Below are 20,831 nucleotides of genomic sequence, written 5' to 3'. Positions count from 1 at the left end.
AAAGGGGTTAAGTGATGGAATAAAGTTAATGAGTGAATGATTCGTGACGCCACCTGTGGTGTTCGGCAATGAAGATGTTAAGCTGACGCTGCAGACAGATCCTCTGGGACAGATGATGTGGCGCAGCAATGATGTTGTGGCCCTCCACAGGTAGGGCTGTAGTCCCAGGGCAGTGTAGATGGGGAGAGAGTGAGGAGAGCGTAATGGTGCAGTGTTAAGCACAGAGATGTAGCAGTGCTGAGTGGGTTGGCGCAGGAATAAGCGGAGGACACCAGGGCATGTAGTTCCAAAGGTTTACTCACAATCCGTTGTGCATACAGGTGCCCGCCTCGGTGCTGTGTCCTCCAGGTCAGGGGCTCAGTCAACCTCCAGGCAAGATGAAGTACTCCATTCCAACACTCTGCCAACATATGTGCCTTTTGTGAACGTCTCCCTTCTAGCGCCTATTTGAAGTACTCACAGTACTGAGTTAGGCCGGTTTCACATTTGCGCTTTATGGCGCTGCGACGGCCTGCGCACGGCCGCTGCTAAACCCCGCCCCCAGCCGGCTCCCTGCCCGCCCCATCCGGTCATCGCCTCCTATTAGCGCACATGGACGCTTGCGATCTGCGCACCCTAGCTTTAGCATAGGGTGCGCAGATGGTGCGCTGGCCGTGCGCTAGCAGGATTTTGCCGTGCGCTGGCCGTGCGCTAGCAGGATTTTGCCGTGTGCTGCGCACTTTTGAAGGTGCGCCCGTGTGCGCCGAACGCAGCATGTTGCATTTCGGCGCGCACGGCGCACCTTCAAAGGTGCGCAGCACACGGCAAAATCCTGCTAGCGCACAATCTGCGCACCCTATGCTAAAGATAGGGTGCGCAGATCGCAAGCGTCCATGTACGCTAGTAGGAGGCGATGACCAGATGGGGCGGGCAGGGAGCCGGCAGGGGGCGGGGCTTAGCAGCGGCCGTGCGCAGGCCGTCGCAGCGCCATAAAGCGCAAATGTGAAACCGGCCTTACACTGGAGTTCCTCCTTTCAGATGTTCTTAGAACTCTACTTGTACAGCAGACAGCTGTAGCCTGCTTCGGGGACTCCTTGCTACTAAGTCCCGGCTCCCTCACGTTGCTGTTGTGCCCCCAAGTCTGGTGTGGGAATAAAGTGGTGACAACTTCTATTCCTCCGGTGTCTGCTGCAGGACCATTAGTATCCGTACAACCTCGGGGACCGGACCCCGGCCATGCGCTGTGAACTTGGGAAGGGTTCTGCTCTAACCCTAATCCTTAGTCCTCCTCTCCTTACGTTCCGTACTAATCCTTCTTTCTTATGGAGAGAGTCAGGCTTTCCTTCAATGTCCCTTTCTTGTGTCAGCAGACCCATAGTCACTGAGGTCGGCTGCAGCACTTTCTTCATCCATCCCACTCAGGGGATTTTCTCTCACCGACTGCCCTAGTCAGACTCACTGACTGACTGACCAAATCCTAAACTCTTCCCGCTCTTTGTGCAGCTAAGCTCCAACCGCCTCCCAGCACTCTTCGTGTTCCAAGCAGGGAGCCACCAAAGGGTGCTTTGCTACACTACTGTGTTGTGTGGGATGCAGGTGCTGGAGTGTGGTCAGGTGTCTCCACCTTACCTGGATGGTGGGGCACCACACCTCAGGAGGAGGTGCAGTACCTCTGTGGCGACTGAACCCTCAGGGGCGCCACACATTTGCCGGACAACTGATTGAAAAAAAATATGTCTCGGCGCCTGGTTTGACTCTGAATTCATCCATTCCATTTAACTTCTGAGTTCCATGATACTCTGATTTATCATGTTCAACCCAGAAGTTAACTGTTGCCCCAAAATACAGAATGCATTCTGAAAGGTTGAATTCAGATTCAAACAGTCAGACAAGGTCATCCTTTCCTGATCTCTCAGACGCTGCCGTCCAGAACCAAAAGTTGGTCGAGATGTTGCGGCAGTGTCAGAGGGGTGGGGTAAAGGGTACTGTAAATCGTCACCTGCAGCTTCATGTGATGAAGTCTGCCCTGCTGCTCCAGTGCTGGTGGAGGGGATAGAGGGACGAGACAAGAGGCAAGGTACAGAGGGGTCAGATACCTCGATGTGGACACCGGTGGCGGTCTCCGAAGGGATCCCTCCAGAGGGAGGCAATTCAGAAGCAGGCTCCCGAGTGCTGCAGATGGTGCTAGAAAAGAGAAAAAAAAAATATTAATATATTTATATTTCATTTAGCATTGCTGAAAAAAAAAATTAGGTTAAACATGGAAACATTTGTACTACAGAAATGGTGTGTGGAATATTTACCTTCTGCTCACCATCGTCGACCGGAGGAACGACAGGGCTCTGTAATGTTTATACGGGGTGCTCCTGCGTCCTCTCGATCCATTCGGGGCCTGCATCTCCTTGTTGAAGTCCCTCTTGAAGCGATCCCTGAGCGACCGCCACCGTATGATAACCCTGTCACCTGTGAAGCAAAAAAAACAAAGTGGTTAGTATTCAACACTTCACATGCTGTAATATAAGTTACTGAAATTGGAATACTTACGCACTAAATCCCTGGCCCTCGCATCGAGCTCCTCCCAGTTCTCTACAACCTCCGAACACACCTCATCCCAGAGCCGTCGGGTGGTTGGTTGGTCGGCATGTAAGCGGTTTGCCATGTTCCACAGCGGCTCCCGTGGTTGCACAACCTAGATGAGAGCATCCACATCTATTATAAGACCCTCTTCCACTGGTATGTGGGGAGCACGCTGTGAAACCTGTGGAAAAGAAAAAAAAAAAAAGGAATATTAAATTCAAACACATGAGGTTCATTAATCAATCACCCAAATAAAGGGTTACTTGCTGTTCGCCGACCACCAGAGGCATCACCTCGACGACGCTGGGATGTCCTGGGAGTCGCTCCAGTGCGGGCACCGGATTGTGAAGACTGTAAAAAAAAAAATAAAGTTATGTGGTTGGATGGATGCGTAGTTATTGTGTGTGCTGTGATGAATGTTTGTGTTGGGTGTAGCATTATGTTTGTATGTATGTGAGTTTTTGTATCTGCTAAACTTACACTCTGCGCGCCCCCTCCTTGCATTTCTCCACCCTGTATGTCTCCTCCTGGAAGCTCCTCAGATTCAGCTTCCTGTGAAAACATAATACATGCATATATTGTTAAAAAAAAAAAAATCGTGTAAAATAAGAGTTAAAAAAAAACATATAACCTCAGTTCGCTGATGATGTGAGGGGGAGCTCCCAGAAGAAGACATTATTGCTCCGGCCTAGCTTGCGGGTTTGCTGCGGCCTGGCGGGTCTGCAGTCCTTCCTAAACTGATCTGCAAGTATAAAGACACTTGTTAAGCTACTATACATATGATAAAATAAGCTCTTAGGCCTTTATACTTACTGAGAAATTTCACTCTTTTATGTGGGTCTGCTGCGGCCTGGCGGGTCTGCAGTACTTCCTGAACTGATCTGCAAGTATAAAGACACTTGTTAAGCTACTATACAAAGGATAAAATAAGCTTTCAGGCCTTTATACTTACTGGGAAAACTGAAGTCTTTTCTTATGCGGGTATGCTGCGGACTTCCTGGTGGGTATGATGCAGGATGCAGGGTATGTGGTAATTCCTGAACTGATCTGCAAGTATAAATACACTTTTAATAACATAAAAAAAAAAAAATCTTCATTGGTATTTAATGTATGTAATTCCCTGACAATCTCACTGAGAGTATAACCACACTTGTATACCAAACACCAACACTTAATGTTACCTTTTTTGCACATGTACCCATACTTAATTTTACCTGGTTTTAAAATACTACTACGGACAGTTTTTATACACAGTTTTTATTAATTTTTTTTTTTCACAAGTTGGAGCTGCTCTGCTCTTGATTTTAAATACCACAATAAATGAAAAGTAAAAAATAGCCAGAACACATACTACAGTTACACCACATGCAATACGCATAACACAATCACAGCACACTTGCAAATATGCAAATAAAATTACAGTAGTATGAAAATAAAATGCAGTACACATGCAACAGAAAAACAATTAGAGTATGAAAAAAAAAAAAAGCATAATAAAAATACACACAGACATGCGACACTGGGAGGCCACGGACATACATGCAGGAAGGCAGACCACACACACACAGGCAGACAAGCCACAGACACACACAGACATGCCCCACACAAATAGGTTTTATACTCACACAATTGCAGGCTTTGCTGGCAGGCTGTTGGTGCTGGCTGGCACTGGCAGGCCTCTCGGTCCTGGCTTGGTGCTGGCAGGCCTCTTGCTCCTGGCTTGTGGTTGCAGGGGTCTTGCTGCTGGGCAGTTGATAGCAGGCTCTGTCTCTAATCTTATCTGTCTTGTCTCTCTTGCTGGTGCCGGATGTCTGGGCCCAATGAGTCATTAGCCCACCTTTTATATAGTTTTTGGACTGTCTGGAAAAGTATCTTTTTTTCTGAGCATGCTCAGTGCGAAAAGGCGGATTCCGCTAAATTGCGGATCCGCCACCCATAGGCGGCCATTTTGACGGTGCCAAAAAAAGTAGCAAAGTCCGTTCACCTTAGACAGAATCCGCCAAAAATCTGGCGGATCCGCCGAATAGCGGACGTAACGGACGACCATCCGCCAAAATCCGCCACTAATGTATCTCAATGGAAAAAAACGGCAGCTCCGCCCCAAGAAAAGCGGATCCACCATTTTCAAATTTTGGCGGATTTTGACTGATGGGGGAAAAACTGATGTGTAAAACAGGCCTAAGACAAAATAAGTAGGAAAGCTCCTGGAGCTTCAACTGAACAGATTAACCCTTGCACTGCTAGCAAGAAAAAACCTGCACTGCTTAATTTTGAAGGTGAAGTACTTCTAACCAGTGGCGGATTGCATGTAACCAGACACGGCGGTCTTCTGGCTCCTCTCTTGATCTGCTTTCTGATTTGAAGCTTTAACCCCTTAATGACCAAGGGTATTTTTGGTTTTGCATTTTCATTTTTCCCTCCCCTTCTTTCCAGAGCCATAACTTTTTATTTTTCCGTCTATATGGCCAGGTGAAGGCTTATTTTTTGCGGGACGAGTTGTATTTTTAAATGACATCATTGGTTTTACCATATCGTGTACTCGAAAACGGGAAAAAAATTCCAAGTGCGGTGAAATTGCAAAAAAAGTGCAATCCCACACTTGTTTTTTGCTTGTCTTTTTTGTTAGGTTCACTAGATGCTAAATCTGACCTGCCATTATGATTCTCCAGGTCATTACGAGTTCATAGACACCAAACATGTCTATGTCCTCTTTTATCTAAGTGGTGAAAAAAAATTCCAAAGTTTGCTATTAAAAAAAAAAAATTGGGCAATTTTCCGAGACCCGTAGCGTCGCCATTTTTCATGATCTGGGGTCGGGTGAGGGCTTATTTTTTCCGTGCCGGGCTGACGTTTTTAATGATATCTCTTTTGTGCAGATACGTTCTTTTGATCGCCCGTTATTGCATTTTAATGCAATGTCTTGGCGACCAAAAAAACATAATTCTGGCGTTTTGAATTTTTTTCTCGCTATGTCGTTTAGCGATCGGGTTAATGCTTTTTTTTTATTGATCGGGCGATTCTGAACTCGGCGATACCTAATATGTGTATGTGGGATTTTCTTTTTACTGTTTTATTTTGATTGGGGCGAAAGGGGGGTGATTTGAACTTTTAGGTTTTTTTAATTTTTTTTTATTTTTAAACTTTTTTTTTTTTTTTTTACTTTTGGCATGCTTCACTAGCCTCCATAGGAGGCTAGAAGCATGCGCAACCCGATCGGCTCTGTTACATATGGGCGATGAGCAGATCGCCCATATGTAGCAGATTTACTGCTGTGCTTTCAGCGCCGACCACCGGGTGGCGCTGAAAGCCATATGCCTGGAACAACCATAGAGGGCTCATAGAGACCTCTGGTTGTCCAGGCAACATGACGCCGACCCCCGATCACGTGACTGGGTCGGCGATGAGGTCATTTCCGGCCCTGCGGCCGGAAATGCTATTTAAATGCCCGCTGTCAGCTTTGACAGCGGGATTTAACTAGTTAATAGGCGCGGGCGGACGGTGATTCCACTCGCGCCTATTGCGGGCACATGTCAGCTGTTCATAACAGCTGACATGTCCCGGCTTTGATGCGGGCTCAGCGCCGGAGCCCTCATCAAAGCAGGGGAGATGTCTTATGACATATTGTGCACGTCATTGGACATTAAGGGGTTAACTGTTATTTATACCAGCAATAGGGGCTCTCGGTGTCACTAATTTGGGGGGTAGGGCCCGGATGTGGCTCATGACCTTGACTCAGAGCTGAATATGTGTCTCAAGTTAACAAAGGTGTCTGTATAAAGAGTTGTTACCAAGATGATGAATTATTGCCAATCAAGAAGGCGTGGGATAACTTCCTGATCGCTGAGGGCCCAACCCTTGGGTCCACCACTCATTCCTAGTACAAGGCTCTTCAGCCAGATTTTGGCTGCTGAAACACCCCACTGCATCTTCATGCTTTTAGGGAAGACTGGGTACAAAAATGACCCCCACCACTTTTTAAATGTTGTTTTAAATTGCTAAAGAACATGCCCCAAGTAAAACTTAGAGAATGAGATATTATGGGCTTGGGTCTTCTCTGGTGTAGGCAGGAGAAGGAGCATCGGGATCGAGAACTTCAGAGGACCTTGTACTGATAGGAAAAAGTTTTACTGCGATTTTACCAGCACAAAAAAGAGGGAAAATAAACACCATTATGATTTCTGCAGAAACTCACTCTTTGCTGACCTTTCCTGGCAAGTACATTGTATAAGAACAGAGTGAAAGCGTGCGGCCAAAACAGACCCCAAAAAATAAAAAGGATGATCTCAGATCACAATCTTCCAGGATTTAAGCAAAACTTCGCTTTTTTCACTACCATAATATATTAAACTAAACTTTATTAAAGTGCACCTGTCCTTAAAACCTGACGAAGAGCAAGATCTTGCTATTTGGCCCCAGATCTTCGGTGTGTGGGGTTCCCGGCTGGCGCACAGGCTCTCCCGGCATCTGCCTGCTCTCGGAATGTGATGGCGCAGTAAGAAGGCCGGCGAGAGAGGGTGCCCTTGGGCTATGTTCACACAGCTCGTGAAATCCTTATTTTTCAGTTATGTGCCAATTTCTTGGGCCTTTCTCTCTACTTAGAACTTGCTTTGTTTTTCTTATTAAACTTCTATTTATTTTTTTGGCTGAATATAGCCCAAGAAGAAGGTTACACTAACTTGAAGTGGTTATTTTGGGGTGGCGGGACGCTGGATCCTAACATTTCATCCTTTCTATTTTTGGAGGAGGACATAGGTCAAGGATGGACATAGCATGTAGACAGGCGCGAGATAGCGTTCTGGCAAGCCGTGTCATACTTAGTAGCCTATTAATAAGAGCTTTTTATAAATATTTATACAAAGTGCAACAGTGGTAAATATTCAAGGGTAGCAATGAAATGAATTACTACCTAAAACAACGCTATTTATACAACTAGGCTTCTTGCATGATGTGAGGTCGGAGATGCTGATTCCAGCGATGTGTCACTCACTAGGTTGTGTGTTGCTGTTTCGCTAAAATCGGTGTTATATTAGAAGATTAGCACTACAGGACTAGATGTCTGGTGCCTCTAAGTCCAACCACACACCCCACTACCAATTGGCAGCTTTCTGTCAATCAGTGTTGTGGGTGGGGCTCAGCATTCAGAGCACTGCTAGATCAGCAGAGATACCGTATATACTTGTGTATAAGTCAACCCGAGTATAAACCGAGGCATCTAATTTTGCCACGAAAAACTGGGAAAACGTATTGACTCGAGTATAAGCCGGGTATGCATGGGCTCCTCATCTCCATCCTTGTATGCATGGCTCCTCATCTCTATCCTGGTATGCATGGCTCCTCATCCCTGTCCTGGTATGCATGGCTCCTCATCCCTGTCCTGGTATGCATGGCTCCTCATCCCTGTCCTGGTATGCATGGCTCCTCATCCCTGTCCTGGTATGCATGGCTCCTCATCCCTGTCCTGGTATGCATGGCTCCTCATCCCTGTCCTGGTATGCATTGCTCCTCATCCCTGTCCTGGTATGCATGGCTCCTCATCCCTATCCTTGTATGCATGGCTCCTCATCTCCATCCTTGTATGCATGGGCTCCTCATCTCCATCCTTGTATGCATGGCTCCTCATCTCTATCCTGGTATGCATGGCTCCTCATCCCTATCCTGGTAGGCATGGCTCCTCATCCCTGTCCTGGTATGCATGGCTCCTTATCCCTGTCCTGGTATGCATGGCTCCTCATCCCTGTCCAGGTATGCATGGCTCCTCCTCCCTATCCTGGTATGTATGGCCACCTCATCCCTATCCTGGTATGCATGGCTCCTTATCCCCTATCCTGGTATGCATGGCCCCTTATCCCTATCCTTGTATGCATGGCTCCTCATCCCTATCCTGGTAGGCATCCTTGTCTGCATGGCTCCTTATCCCTGTCCTGGTATGCATGGCTCCTCATCCCTATCCTGGTATGCATGGCTCCTCATCCCTATCCTGGTATGCATGGCTCCTCATCCCTATCCTGGTATGCATGGCTCCTCATCCCTATCCTGGTATGCATGGCTCCTCATCTCCATCCTTGTATGCATGGGCTCCTCATCTCCATCCTTGTATGCATGGCTCCTCATCCCTGTCCTGGTATGCATGGCTCCTCATCCCTGTCCTGGTATGCATGGCTCCTCATCCCTGTCCTGGTATGCATGGCTCCTCATCCCTGTCCTGGTATGCATGGCTCCTCATCCCTGTCCTGGTATGCATGGCTCCTCATCCCTGTCCTGGTATGCATGGCTCCTCATCCCTGTCCTGGTATGCATGGCTCCTCATCCCTATCCTGATATGCATGGCTTCTCATCTCCATCCTTGTATGCATGGGCTCCTCATCTCCATCCTTGTATGCATGGCTCCTCATCTCTATCCTGGTATGCATGGCTCCTCATCCCTATCCTGGTAGGCATGGCTCCTCATCCCTGTCCTGGTATGCATGGCTCCTCATCCATATCCTGGTATGCATGGCTCCTCATCCCTATCCTGGTATGCATGGCTCCTCATCTCCATCCTTGTATGCATGGCTCCTCATCTGCATCCTTGTATGCATGGCTCCTCATCCCTGTCCTGGTATGCATGGCTCCTCATCCCTGTCCTGGTATGCATGGCTCCTCATCCCTGTCCTGGTATGCATGGCTCCTTATCCCTGTCCTGGTATGCATGGCTCCTCATCCCTATCCTGGTATGCATGGCTCCTCATCCCTGTCCTGGTATGCATGGCTCCTCATCCCTGTCCTGGTATGCATGGCTCCTCATCCCTGTCCTGGTATGCATGGCTCCTCATCCCTGTCCTGGTATGCATGGCTCCTCATCCCTGTCCTGGTATGCATGGCTCCTCATCCCTGTCCTGGTATGCATGGCTCCTCATCCCTGTCCTGGTATGCATGGCTCCTCATCCCTATCCTGATATGCATGGCTTCTCATCTCCATCCTTGTATGCATGGGCTCCTCATCTCCATCCTTGTATGCATGGCTCCTCATCTCTATCCTGGTATGCATGGCTCCTCATCCCTATCCTGGTAGGCATGGCTCCTCATCCCTGTCCTGGTATGCATGGCTCCTCATCCATATCCTGGTATGCATGGCTCCTCATCCCTATCCTGGTATGCATGGCTCCTCATCTCCATCCTTGTATGCATGGCTCCTCATCTGCATCCTTGTATGCATGGCTCCTCATCCCTGTCCTGGTATGCATGGCTCCTCATCCCTGTCCTGGTATGCATGGCTCCTCATCCCTGTCCTGGTATGCATGGCTCCTCATCCCTGTCCTGGTATGCATGGCTCCTCATCCCTATCCTGATATGCATGGCTCCTCATCTCCATCCTTGTATGCATGGGCTCCTCATCTCCATCCTTGTATGCATGGCTCCTCATCTCTATCCTGGTATGCATGGCTCCTCATCCCTATCCTGGTAGGCATGGCTCCTCATCCCTGTCCTGGTATGCATGGCTCCTCATCCATATCCTGGTATGCATGGCTCCTCATCCCTATCCTGATATGCATGGCTCCTCATCTCCATCCTTGTATGCATGGCTCCTCATCTGCATCCTTGTATGCATGGCTCCTCATCCCTGTCCTGGTATGCATGGTGCCTCATCCCTGTCCTGGTATGCATGGCCCCTTATCCCTATCCTTGTATGCATGGCCCCTTATCCCTATCCTTGTATGCATGGCTCCTCATCCCTATCCTGGTAGGCATGGCTCCTCATCCCTATCCTTGTATGCATGGCTCCTCATCCCTATCCTGGTAGGCATGGCTCCTCATCCCTATCCTGGTAGGCATGGCTCCTCATCCCTGTCCTGGTATGCATGGCTCCTCATCCCTGTCCAGGTATGCATGGCTCCTCCTCCCTATCCTGGTATGCATGGCTCCTCATCCCTGTCCAGGTATGCATGGCTCCTCCTCCCTATCCTGGTATGCATGGCTCCTCATCCCTATCCTGGTATGCATGGCTCCTCATCCCTATCCTTGTCTGCATGGCTCCTTATCCCTGTCCTGGTATGCATGGTTCCTCATCCCTATCCTGGTATGCATGGCTCCTCATCTCTATTCTTGTATGCATGGCTACTCATCCCTATCCTTGTATGCATGGCTCCTCATCTCCATCCTTGTATGCATGGCTCCTCATCTGCATCCTTGTATGCATGGCTCCTCATCCCTGTCCTGGTATGCATGGCGCCTCATCCCTGTCCTGGTATGCATGGCTCCTCATCCCTATCCTGGTATGCATGGCTCCTCATCCCTGTCCTGGTATGCATGGCTCCTCATCCCTATCCTGGTATGCATGCCTCCTCATCCCTATCCTGATATGCATGGCTCCTAACCACTGTCCTGGTATGCATGGCTCCTCATCCCTATCCTGGTATGTATGGCCACCTCATCCCTATCCTGGTATGCATGGCTCCTTATCCCCTATCCTGGTATGCATGGCCCCTTATCCCTATCCTTGTATGCATGGCTCCTCATCCCTATCCTGGTAGGCATGGCTCCTCATCCCTATCCTTGTATGCATGGCTCCTCATCCCTATCCTGGTAGGCATGGCTCCTTATCCCCATTCTTGTATGCATGACTCCTTATCCCTATCCTTGTATGCATGGCTCCTCATCCCTATCCTGGTAGGCATGGCTCCTTATCCCTATCCTTGTATGCATGGCTCCTCATCCCTATCCTGGTAGGCATGGCTCCTCATCCCTATCCTGGTAGGCATGGCTCCTCATCCCTATCCTGGTAGGCATGGCTCCTCATCCCTATCCTGGTAGGCATGGCTCCTCATCCCTATCCTGGTAGGCATGGCTCCTCATCCCTATCCTGGTAGGCATGGCTCCTTATCCCCATTCTTGTATGCATGGCTCCTTATCCCTAGGGATCCTGGAATGCATGGCTCCTTATCCCTGTCCTGGTATGCATGGCTCCTTATCACTGTCCTTGTCTTCATGGCTCCTCTTTTCTATCCTGGTATGCATGGCCCCCCATGAGAAAAGCATAAAAAAAACCCTCCTGCTTACCCTGTGCGCCCTCTCAGCATCTTGTTCTGGCTTCCAGCAGCTACTGCTCCGACCAATCACGTGTCCCCGCTCATTAAGGTAATGAATATTCAACCTTCTCCACTCAGCGGGGGCAGGTGATCGCTCGCCGCAGGAGCTGCTGGAAGCCGGAACAAGATGCTACAAGGGCGCGCAGGGAAGGTAAGTAGGAGGTTGTTTTTTTGTTTGTTTTTTTTTTTTACAGCTGCTGAATGCCGGCGGCTGTAACTGTGAGCCCTATAAGAGAAATTAATACTCGTCGCCAGTGCAATGAATATTAACCCCTTTCTGCCATGTGACGTACTATCCCCTCCATGTGCCCTGGGACTTAATACCCAGGGACGGGATAGTACGTCACAGTGATCAGCGGCACCTACGTGGTGAGCGCCGCTGATGCGGCCGGGTGTCAGCTGATTATCACAGCTGACACCCGGCAAAATGTGTCAGGGGCAGTCACGGACCGCCCCGACACGTTAACCCCTTGCACACCGCGATCAAACACGATCGCGGTGTACTGGGGGTTAAAGGGAAGCATTGGCAGGGAGGGGGCTCCCTCCGTGCTCCCCTGAGCCCCCCACAGCAGCGCAATGTGCAGCGCTGCTGCAGGGGGCTCCATCCCTGCAGGTCCCCGAATCCAAGATGGCGAAGGGGGCCTGCAGGGAGGCGGCTTCCTTACGCCTGCAAAGCGCAGGCAAGGAGGAAGCCTTGTGCACTGCCTGTGACAGATTGCTGATCTGTCACAGTGATCTGTGATGTGACAGATCAGCGATCTGTCACATGACAGTTACGTTCCCCCCTGGGACAATGTAATAAAGTTTAAAAAAAAAAAAAAAGTGTAAAAATAATTTTAAAAAAATCGCTAAATAAATTAAAAAAAAAAAAAAATTCCCTAATAAATTCATTTTTTGGAAAAAAAACCCCAAAACAATCCAAGTACACATATTTGGTATCGCCGCGTCTGTAACGACCCGCCCTATAAAACTATCCCATTAGTAAACCCCTTTAGCGAACCCCTTAAAAAATAAAAATAAAAAACGAAGCAAAAAATAATGATTTATTATCATACCACCGAACAAAAAGTGCAATAACGCACGATAAAAAAGACGGATATAAATATCCATGGTACCGCTGAAAACGTCATCTTGTCCCGCAAAAAACGAGCTGCCATACAGCGTCATCAGTGAAAAAATAAAGTTATAGCTCGCAGAATAAAGTGATGCAAAAATAATTATTTTTTATATAAAATAGTTTTCATTGCATAAAGCAACCAAAACATAAAAAAAGACATAAATGAGGTATCGCTGTAACCGTACTGACCCGAAGAATAAAACCGCTTTATCAATTTTACCGCAGGCGGAACGGTGTAAACGCACCCCCCAAAAGAAATTCATGAAACGCTGGTTTTTGTTCATTCTGTGTCCTAAAAATCGGAATAAAAAGCGATCAAAAGATGTCACGTGCCCGAAAATGATACCAATAAAATCGTCAACTCGTCCCGCAAAAAATAAGACCTCACATGACTCGGTGGGTCAAAATACGGAAAAATTATAGCTCTCAATATGTGGTGATGCAAAAACTATTTTTACAATAAAAAGCGTCTTTTAGCGTCTGACAGCTGCCAAACATAAAAACCGCCATAAATAGTAAATCAAACCCCCCGTTATCACCCCCTTAGTTAGGGAAAAATAATAAAATAAAAAAAATGTATTGATTTCCATTTTCCCATTAGGGTTAGGGCGAGGGTCAGGGTTAGGGCTAGGGTTAGGGCTGAGATTAGGGTTAGGGGTGTGTTGGGGTTAGGGATGGAGTTATAATTGGGGGGTTTCCACTGTTTGGGCACATCAGGTGCTCTCCAAACGCAACATGGCGTCTGATCTCAATTCCAGCCAATTCTGAGTTGAAAAAGTCAAATGGTGCTCCTTCCCTTCCAAGCTGTGCCATGCGCCCAAACAGTGTTTTACCCCCACATATGAGGTATCAGCGTACTCAGGACAAATTGGACAACAACTTTTGGGGTCCTATTTCTCCTGTTGCCCTTAGGAAAATAAAAAATTGGGGGCAAAAATATCATTTTTGTGGAAAAAAAATGATTTTTTGATTTTCACGCCCGGGCGTTATAAACTTCTGTGAAGCACTTGGGGGTTCAAAGTGCTCACCACACATCTAGATAAGTTCCTTTAGGGGTCTAGTTTCCAAAATGGGGTCACTTGTGGGGAGTTTCAATAGTTTAGGTACATCAGGGGCTCTCCAAACGCACATGACACCCGCAGACCATTCCATCAAAGTCTGCATTCCAAAACGTCACTGCTTCCCTTCCGAGCCCCGACGTGTCCCCATACAGTAGTTTTCTCCCACATATGGGGTATCAGCTTACTCAGGACAAATTGGACAACAACTTTTGGGGTCCAATTTCTCCTGATACCCTTGGGAAAATAAAAAAAATTGGTGACTAAAAGATCATGTTTGAAAAAATACGATTTTTTTATTTTCACGCCCGGGCGTTATAAACTTCTGTGAAGCCCTTGTGGGTTCAAAGTTCTCACCACACATCTTGATAAGTTCCTTAGGGGGACTAGTTTCCAAAATGCGGTCACTTGTAGGGGGTTTCCACTGTTTAGGTACATCAGGGACTCTCCAAACGTGACATGGCGTCCGAACTGAATTCCAGCCAATTTTGCATTGAAAAAGTCAAACGGCGCTTCTTCCCTTCTGAGCTCTGCCATGCGCTGAAACAGTGCTTCCCCCCACATATCAGGTATCAGCGTACTCAGGACAAATTGCACAATAACTATTGCAGTCCAATTTCTCCTGTTACCCTTGGTAAAATAAAAAAAATTGAACCTGAAGTATTTTTTTTGTGAAAAAAAAGTTAAATGTTCATTTTTTTTTTTAAATATTCAAAAAATTCCTGTGACGCACCTAAAGGGTTAATAAACTTCTTTAATGTCGTTTTGAGCACCTTAAGGGGTGCAGTTTTTAGAATGGTGTCACTTTTGGGTATTTTCTATCATATAGACCCCTCAAAGTGGCTTCAAATGTGATGTGGTCCGTAAAAATAAAATGGTGTTGCAAAAATGAGAAATCGCTGGTCAACTTTTAACCCTTATAACTTCCTAACAAAAAAAAATTTTGGTTCCAAAATTGTGCTGATGTAAAGTAAACATATGTGAAATGTTACTAATTAAGTTTTTTGGGTGCCATATCTCTGTGATTTAAGGGCATAAAAATTCAAAGTTGGAAAATTGCGAAATTTTTTTTCGCCAAATTTCTGTTTTTTTCACAAATAAACGCAAGTTATTTGAATGAAATTTTATCACTAACATGAAGTACAATATGTCACGAGAAAACAATGTCAGAATCACCGGGATCCATGGAAGCGTTCCAGAGTTATGACCTCATAAAGGTACAGTGGTCAGAATTGTAAAAATTGACCCGGTCATGAACCTGCAAACCACCCTTGGGGGTTAAGGGGTTAATTTCTCTAGCAGCGGGCACAGCTACAGCCGCAGCCACCATCTCCTTCCGCTTGAGACCCGCCGCTCCTCCTCCCCCACCTGCTTCTGGGACAATGATTCGTGTATAAGCCGAGGGGGGCTTATATCTTAAAGAAATCTGTTTCTTTCTCAATTTAGGGTTAGATTCTGTGTTTAATGAATACAGATGTTTCCATTACTGAGATAGGACATTGCAGTTGGTGCTTTTAAAATTCTTTGAAGAAAGGAGGAGGAGAAGCCTGGTACCAGAGGCAGACTCAGACATTTTGCTGCAAGTTCTCCTGAATCGACAGTTACACTTCTCCATAGAATTTTACAAGCACCAACTGCCATCTCCTATCTCGGTAATGGGGAAGTCCGTATTTACTGAAGATGGATTTTACCCTTGAATTGTGAATTTCAAGACTATTCTGGAATAAAAAAACAAAACAAATTTCTTTGATATTCTACAAAGTTTTTTTTTTTTTATTTTCACTTTTTGTTTAAAGTAAAACAATGGGTCATCATTAACACCTGGGCTATTATAAAATGTTTATTTTTGCTCGTTTTTTCCTCCCCTTTTGTCTATGCGAGGGCTTGTTTCTTACGGGACGGGTTTGTTTTCATTAACGCCATTCATTTTACAATATAATGTACTGGCAAATGGGGAAAAAATTCCAAGTTAGATTAAATGGTGATAAAAAGAATGCCCAACTGCCATAGTTTTTTGGATGTTGTATTTTATCATGTTCATTGCAGTTAAAAACTTTTTTTTGTATTATATTTTTTTATTTATATTTTATATATATTTTATTTATATATATATTTTTTTTAAATGACCTGAAACCATGATTCTACATTAGTACGAATACGGAGATGCCAGACATGCAGATAATTTTTTATTTATGGTGACAATTAGATAAAAATACATTTCTAAAGGGGACTGTATCATCAGAAAATATTTTTAAATTCAGATTTTTTTCGTGTTGAAGATATTTTAAAAGTATTTAAAAAATATATATTAAACCTAAAAATGAGAAATCTTGCAATGGGGTTATTTTAGATTCTTAGCTTCCTTTTTCCTGGAAGTAACACATGTTCATTAACGGCAATAGACTGACTCCAAGCCTACTTTTTCTATTGAATGATTTGAAGGGGTTGTCCAGCCTTAGGATACAAGTCTGCAGTCACTCTCTGTGACTGCAGACTTGTGAATACCTACAGCGCGCACTGTATTCTGTCGGGATTCTCCGGTGTCACCAGCGGCAGGTGAGTGACCGCTGGTGCGCAATGTGCAAATACGGGGTCACATGCTGACTAAACATGCGCAATCTCGCTCAATACAAGTGTATTAAGCAAGGCTGGACATGTCCGGTCTGATTTTTGCCGGAAGCTTGCGTACTCCGGCCACATTCCGACTAGACTGTATCCAGCTTCACTCCATACAGATTGCATTGACCGCACAAGTCTAGTCTGCACGTGACTCCATGTATGCAAATCACATACTTGCAGTCACGCATCCACCGCTCCCGGCTATGGCAGTGGAGAATCCTCACAGTGTGCAGTATGCCCCATGTGAGGATTCACAAGTCTGCAGTCACATATGGTGACTGCAAACTTATAGCCTTAGGCCAAACAACCGCTTTAAATCAAATGTGCAAAGGTGCTTGCGAAGGCAGAGGGAGCAGGTCAGCCTGTTGTGATTGATGGATCCTGTGTTATCAGCTGAGTATAGAGGCGTTACCTGTCATTGTCATGCTGCCTCTGATGATAAGGAAACTGCTGTAAACTCTTTCTGAAAGAACAGGAAGTGAGAGTCTGAAAAAGCCCCAGTGCCCAATAGGAAAATTGTAAGATTACTAATTTTATTTTTTAATACAGGTGGTGAATTGGAAAAAAAAGCATTGCCAAAGATTTTTTTTAATGTGTTTTAACATGAAAAATCTGATTTAAACAATAGATAATTTTCTGCTGGCTACAATGTGTCTTGTCTTTATTTACTGGTAGATTTGCTGTGTTTGTCGCAGTGTTTCGCCCACAGTTTCACCTTTTATTTAGAGTGTCAGCAGTCCTACGATCACCCTGGCACGGCAGAGGGATGACGGGCATTGTGCCCAGGGTTGCATAACTCTCCGATGGTAAAGTACACGCTGAGCCCCAGTACCCAATGATGATTATCCGTCTCGCTCTTCGGCTCATGTCACAGTGCTCGCTTGCACTAGTTGACACATCTCTCACCGTCCTCGTACAGATTGTGGTTTGTCCGGAGCGTTCTGCTCGCTGTCTGCTTTTGTGCCTGCTCAGCTGATCTCTCGAGAAACGGATAATATCCATGTCCGCAGATTAGTGTCAACAAGCACAAATGTTCCTTTCAGATGTTTATGGAAAAATCCACCCTCAGATACACATGGTCGTATTCCAAGTGCTGAAATCCTCAGCGCTGTGTCTTCTCAGTCCCCGGCCTGTTATCTATCTTCTGGATTGTCTCCCTGCGAGGACATATCAGCGCACGATACTTACGTGTGCCGTAGGATCTCCTGCTGCCCTGTACATAAATCTGTGTTTTTATGTCCCCATCTCTCATGAAAATATAAAAAAAAGTTTTTGGGAGTCAAATGAACGCGGTTCCATTCACATCTATGGGAGCTGCAGTGCACGTGTGTGACAAGTCGAGCATGCTCACCAGTGTAGGGCTGCGAGTATGTCCACTGGAGAGTAGGGCTGCGAGTATGTCCACCGGGAGTGTAGGACTGCGAATGTGTCCACCGGGAGTGTAGGACTGCGAATGTGACCACCGGTTGTGTAGGACTGCGAGTGTGTCCACCGGTAGTGTAGGACTGCGAGTGTGTCCACCGGTGTGTAGGGCTGCGAGTGTGTCCACCGGGAGTGTAGGACTGCGAATGTGGCCACCTGTAGTGTAGGACTGCAAGTGTGTCCACTGGAGTGTAGGGCTGCGAGTGTGGCCACCAAGAGTGTAGGTACTGCGAGTGTGTCCAGCGGGAGTGTAGCACTGCGAGTTTGTCCACCAGGAGTGTAGGGGCTGCAAGTGTGGCCACCGGAAGTGTAGGTACTGTGAGTGTGTCCCACGGGAGTGTAGAGACTGCGGGTGTGTCCACCGGGAGTGTAGGGCTGCGCGTGTGTCCACCGGGAGTGTAGGGCTGCGCGTGTGTCCACCGGGAGTGTAGGGCTGCGCGTGTGTCCACCGGGAGTGTAGGGCTGCGCGTGTGTCCACCGGGAGTGTAGGGCTGCGATAGTGGCCTCCGGGAGTGTAGGACTGCGATAGTGACCTCCGGGAGTGTAGGACTGCGAGTGTGGCCCATTCTTTACTTTCCATGGATGGTCTTTAAGTGATGCTTTACAGCTTTCCTGTGACATGAATCTGCGTGAAAGAGTGACTCTGTAAGTTCATGTTTAGCGCAGCACTTTCCCACATCCCTTACTTTTTCAGTATCTGCACATAGCTTTTTCAGGCAATTTTCATTTTGGTGAGGCTAGTGCTTCTAAGGGTCGTATTCCCAGTACATTTATTGCAAGTAAGAAAAAGTTGATCCTTTACTTCGTAGCTGATCAGATGTCAACACGAGTTTGTTGACTGCTTTCTGTAAGAAGCAGAATTGCGTTTGGAGCTCTTGACTATTCTGCAAGCTATAATCCACAGTAAATGCAAATAAGGCTCGGCTCACATTTATCATGAGCTCCACGCTGAACACTGTCAAGGTTTTTATCTGAATCTTGAAAAACTGGATTCAGATGGAACACCCGATTGAGTCACTGAGTTTTTGGCAAACTGAGTCTCTTTGGACTTGGTTTGACCTTTTTAATTTATTTTTTTTGGGTGTGCACCACCCTTACTAATCTACAAATGGGGAGTTCTGTCTGAATCCCTCTTTTCAGGGTATCACAAATCCTTGACACAAGTTCTCAGCATAGAGCACCCTCTTAGTATGAACGAGGCCCAGTGATGTCCTACTTTAGATGTTCCTCACATGTTGGCCAGCTTCTGACCAACATCATATCACAGCATGTTGTGTATCCAGCTCCTATGCAGACCTATGTGTCTGCCTGGTTATAGGCTGATCATAGGACCTCTTCTCACTATTTTACAAATAAGAGTGGCAGAAGTAAGGGATGGACGCCTATCGAAGCCCAGCTAGACTTTATATCAATGGCCCCTCTGTCTCTTTCCATCACTTTTGCACATAAATTGTGTTTGTTCCTAAAATGGAGCAGGTGACCTGAAGATTGACGTCAACCTGTTGGGAGCACACGTGATCTCTAGGTATTAGTGATGGGAGAATGGATTCACAGGACACCCGTTGCATGCGTCACACCGCAGGGATGGCTGTGTTCCATCCTGGGAATGCCCGGAGTTGAGGAGAGTCACCGGACCTACAGATCAGCAGTCACAGATTATTGACCTGGCCGATGTCAAGAGTCTTTATCGGTTCTCCCAGCAACTGTCCATAACGAGCTATGCCTGTGATCAGTGAAGCCATCTCAACCTTTCTCCTCTTCCTTCCAGGTACAGCTACATGATAGACAATGTTATTCTGCTGATCACGGGGACCTTGCACCAGCGGTCAATTTCTGAGCTTGTGCCCAAATGCCACCCCTTGGGCATCTTTGAACAGATGGAGGCCGTGAACATCGCCCAGACACCAGCAGAACTATACAACGCCATACTTGTGGACACTCCTTTAGGTATGTGTTATCAACTGTGCTAGTGTCGGCAAGGCAATCATTTCTAGAATGGATGCCGCAGCACAATCAAATTTTATCAGAAAATATCCTTCCTACTGTAAGATTGCTTGAAGTCTGTCCAAATTAGCACCTCTCTTCTTTAAGGGTGTAGTCCATTACTTTTACAACCCCGTCCCAATCCCTAAGTTTTCCCCCAGTGAAACAAGAACACTTATCCTTGCATGTGGTGCTGGTGCCATTCCGGCAGTGTCACGAGATCCCTGTGTTCATTAGCTTCACTCTTCTCTCCTACTGACACCATTGCTATCCGGAGGAAGTGAGAGCTGCGTCCACTTTCTCACTCTCTACTGATGTCTGGATTTGTCTGACGGACGCGAGAGTGACACAAGTGCTGATTGGTGACACAGATAGCATGACATAATGTGATGTGAGCCCTGGTAGATCTGGCGCCGACACCAGAGGCGAGGATTGGTGTTATTATTTTACTAGGAGGAAACATGGGGATTCAGGAGTTGTTGTCCAAGTAGTGGATAACCCCTTTAACCTCCCTTTTAGTGACGTCTATAAATCCTTATATGGTTATGGGCATGAGCTTTATTTTTTTGATTTTGTGAGACAACCAGTGTCCATATTGTAAGTCTCCTTGGGGCATTGGGTCCACTGTTCAAAAAAAAAAGTTACACAGCATTAGTAATTATTGTTAAATAATAATTTTCTCCTTCGCCTCATTGGGGGACACAGAGACTGTGGGTGTATGCTTCTGCCGCTAGGAGGCTGACACTAAGTGAAAAAAAGAGGTTAGCTCCTCCTCTGCAGTATACACCCTCGCCCCTATTGCGGGCGGAAATCAGTTTTTTGCTTAGTGTCCATGGAGGCACACGTCTGGTTTTTCTCTCCAGACTTTTTTCGTCTTTTTCCCATGAAAATGTGACAGGGGCAACGGATCCTATTGAAAGGGTCCGATTTCATCAAACCAACAACGGGCGAGCACGTGCGAGTGTCCCTCCACGTATCCTCTCCCGCGTCGTGGGACACAATGCCGGACTT

General features: G+C 46.6%; 1 protein-coding gene across 1 annotated transcript in view; it reads left to right on the top strand.

The window, feature by feature from the left end:
• The window catches only part of ATP6V0D1 (ATPase H+ transporting V0 subunit d1), a 107,740-nt gene that overhangs the window by 57,369 nt on the left and 29,540 nt on the right, over window positions 1–20,831 (top strand). Inside the window, exon 3 of the mRNA XM_073576206.1 lies at window positions 19,606–19,784. Within this exon, the coding sequence (XP_073432307.1) occupies window positions 19,606–19,784 (179 nt within the window). The remainder of the gene's footprint in view (window positions 1–19,605; window positions 19,785–20,831) is intronic.

The sequence above is a fragment of the Dendrobates tinctorius genome, unplaced genomic scaffold, assembly GCF_039654945.1.
Source record: "Dendrobates tinctorius isolate UK_male_01 unplaced genomic scaffold, ASM3965494v1 ptg000047l, whole genome shotgun sequence".
Lineage (NCBI taxonomy): Eukaryota > Metazoa > Chordata > Amphibia > Anura > Dendrobatidae > Dendrobates > Dendrobates tinctorius.
Note: the sequence above shows the minus strand (reverse complement) of the source record. Positions and strands in the feature narration are given on the sequence as shown.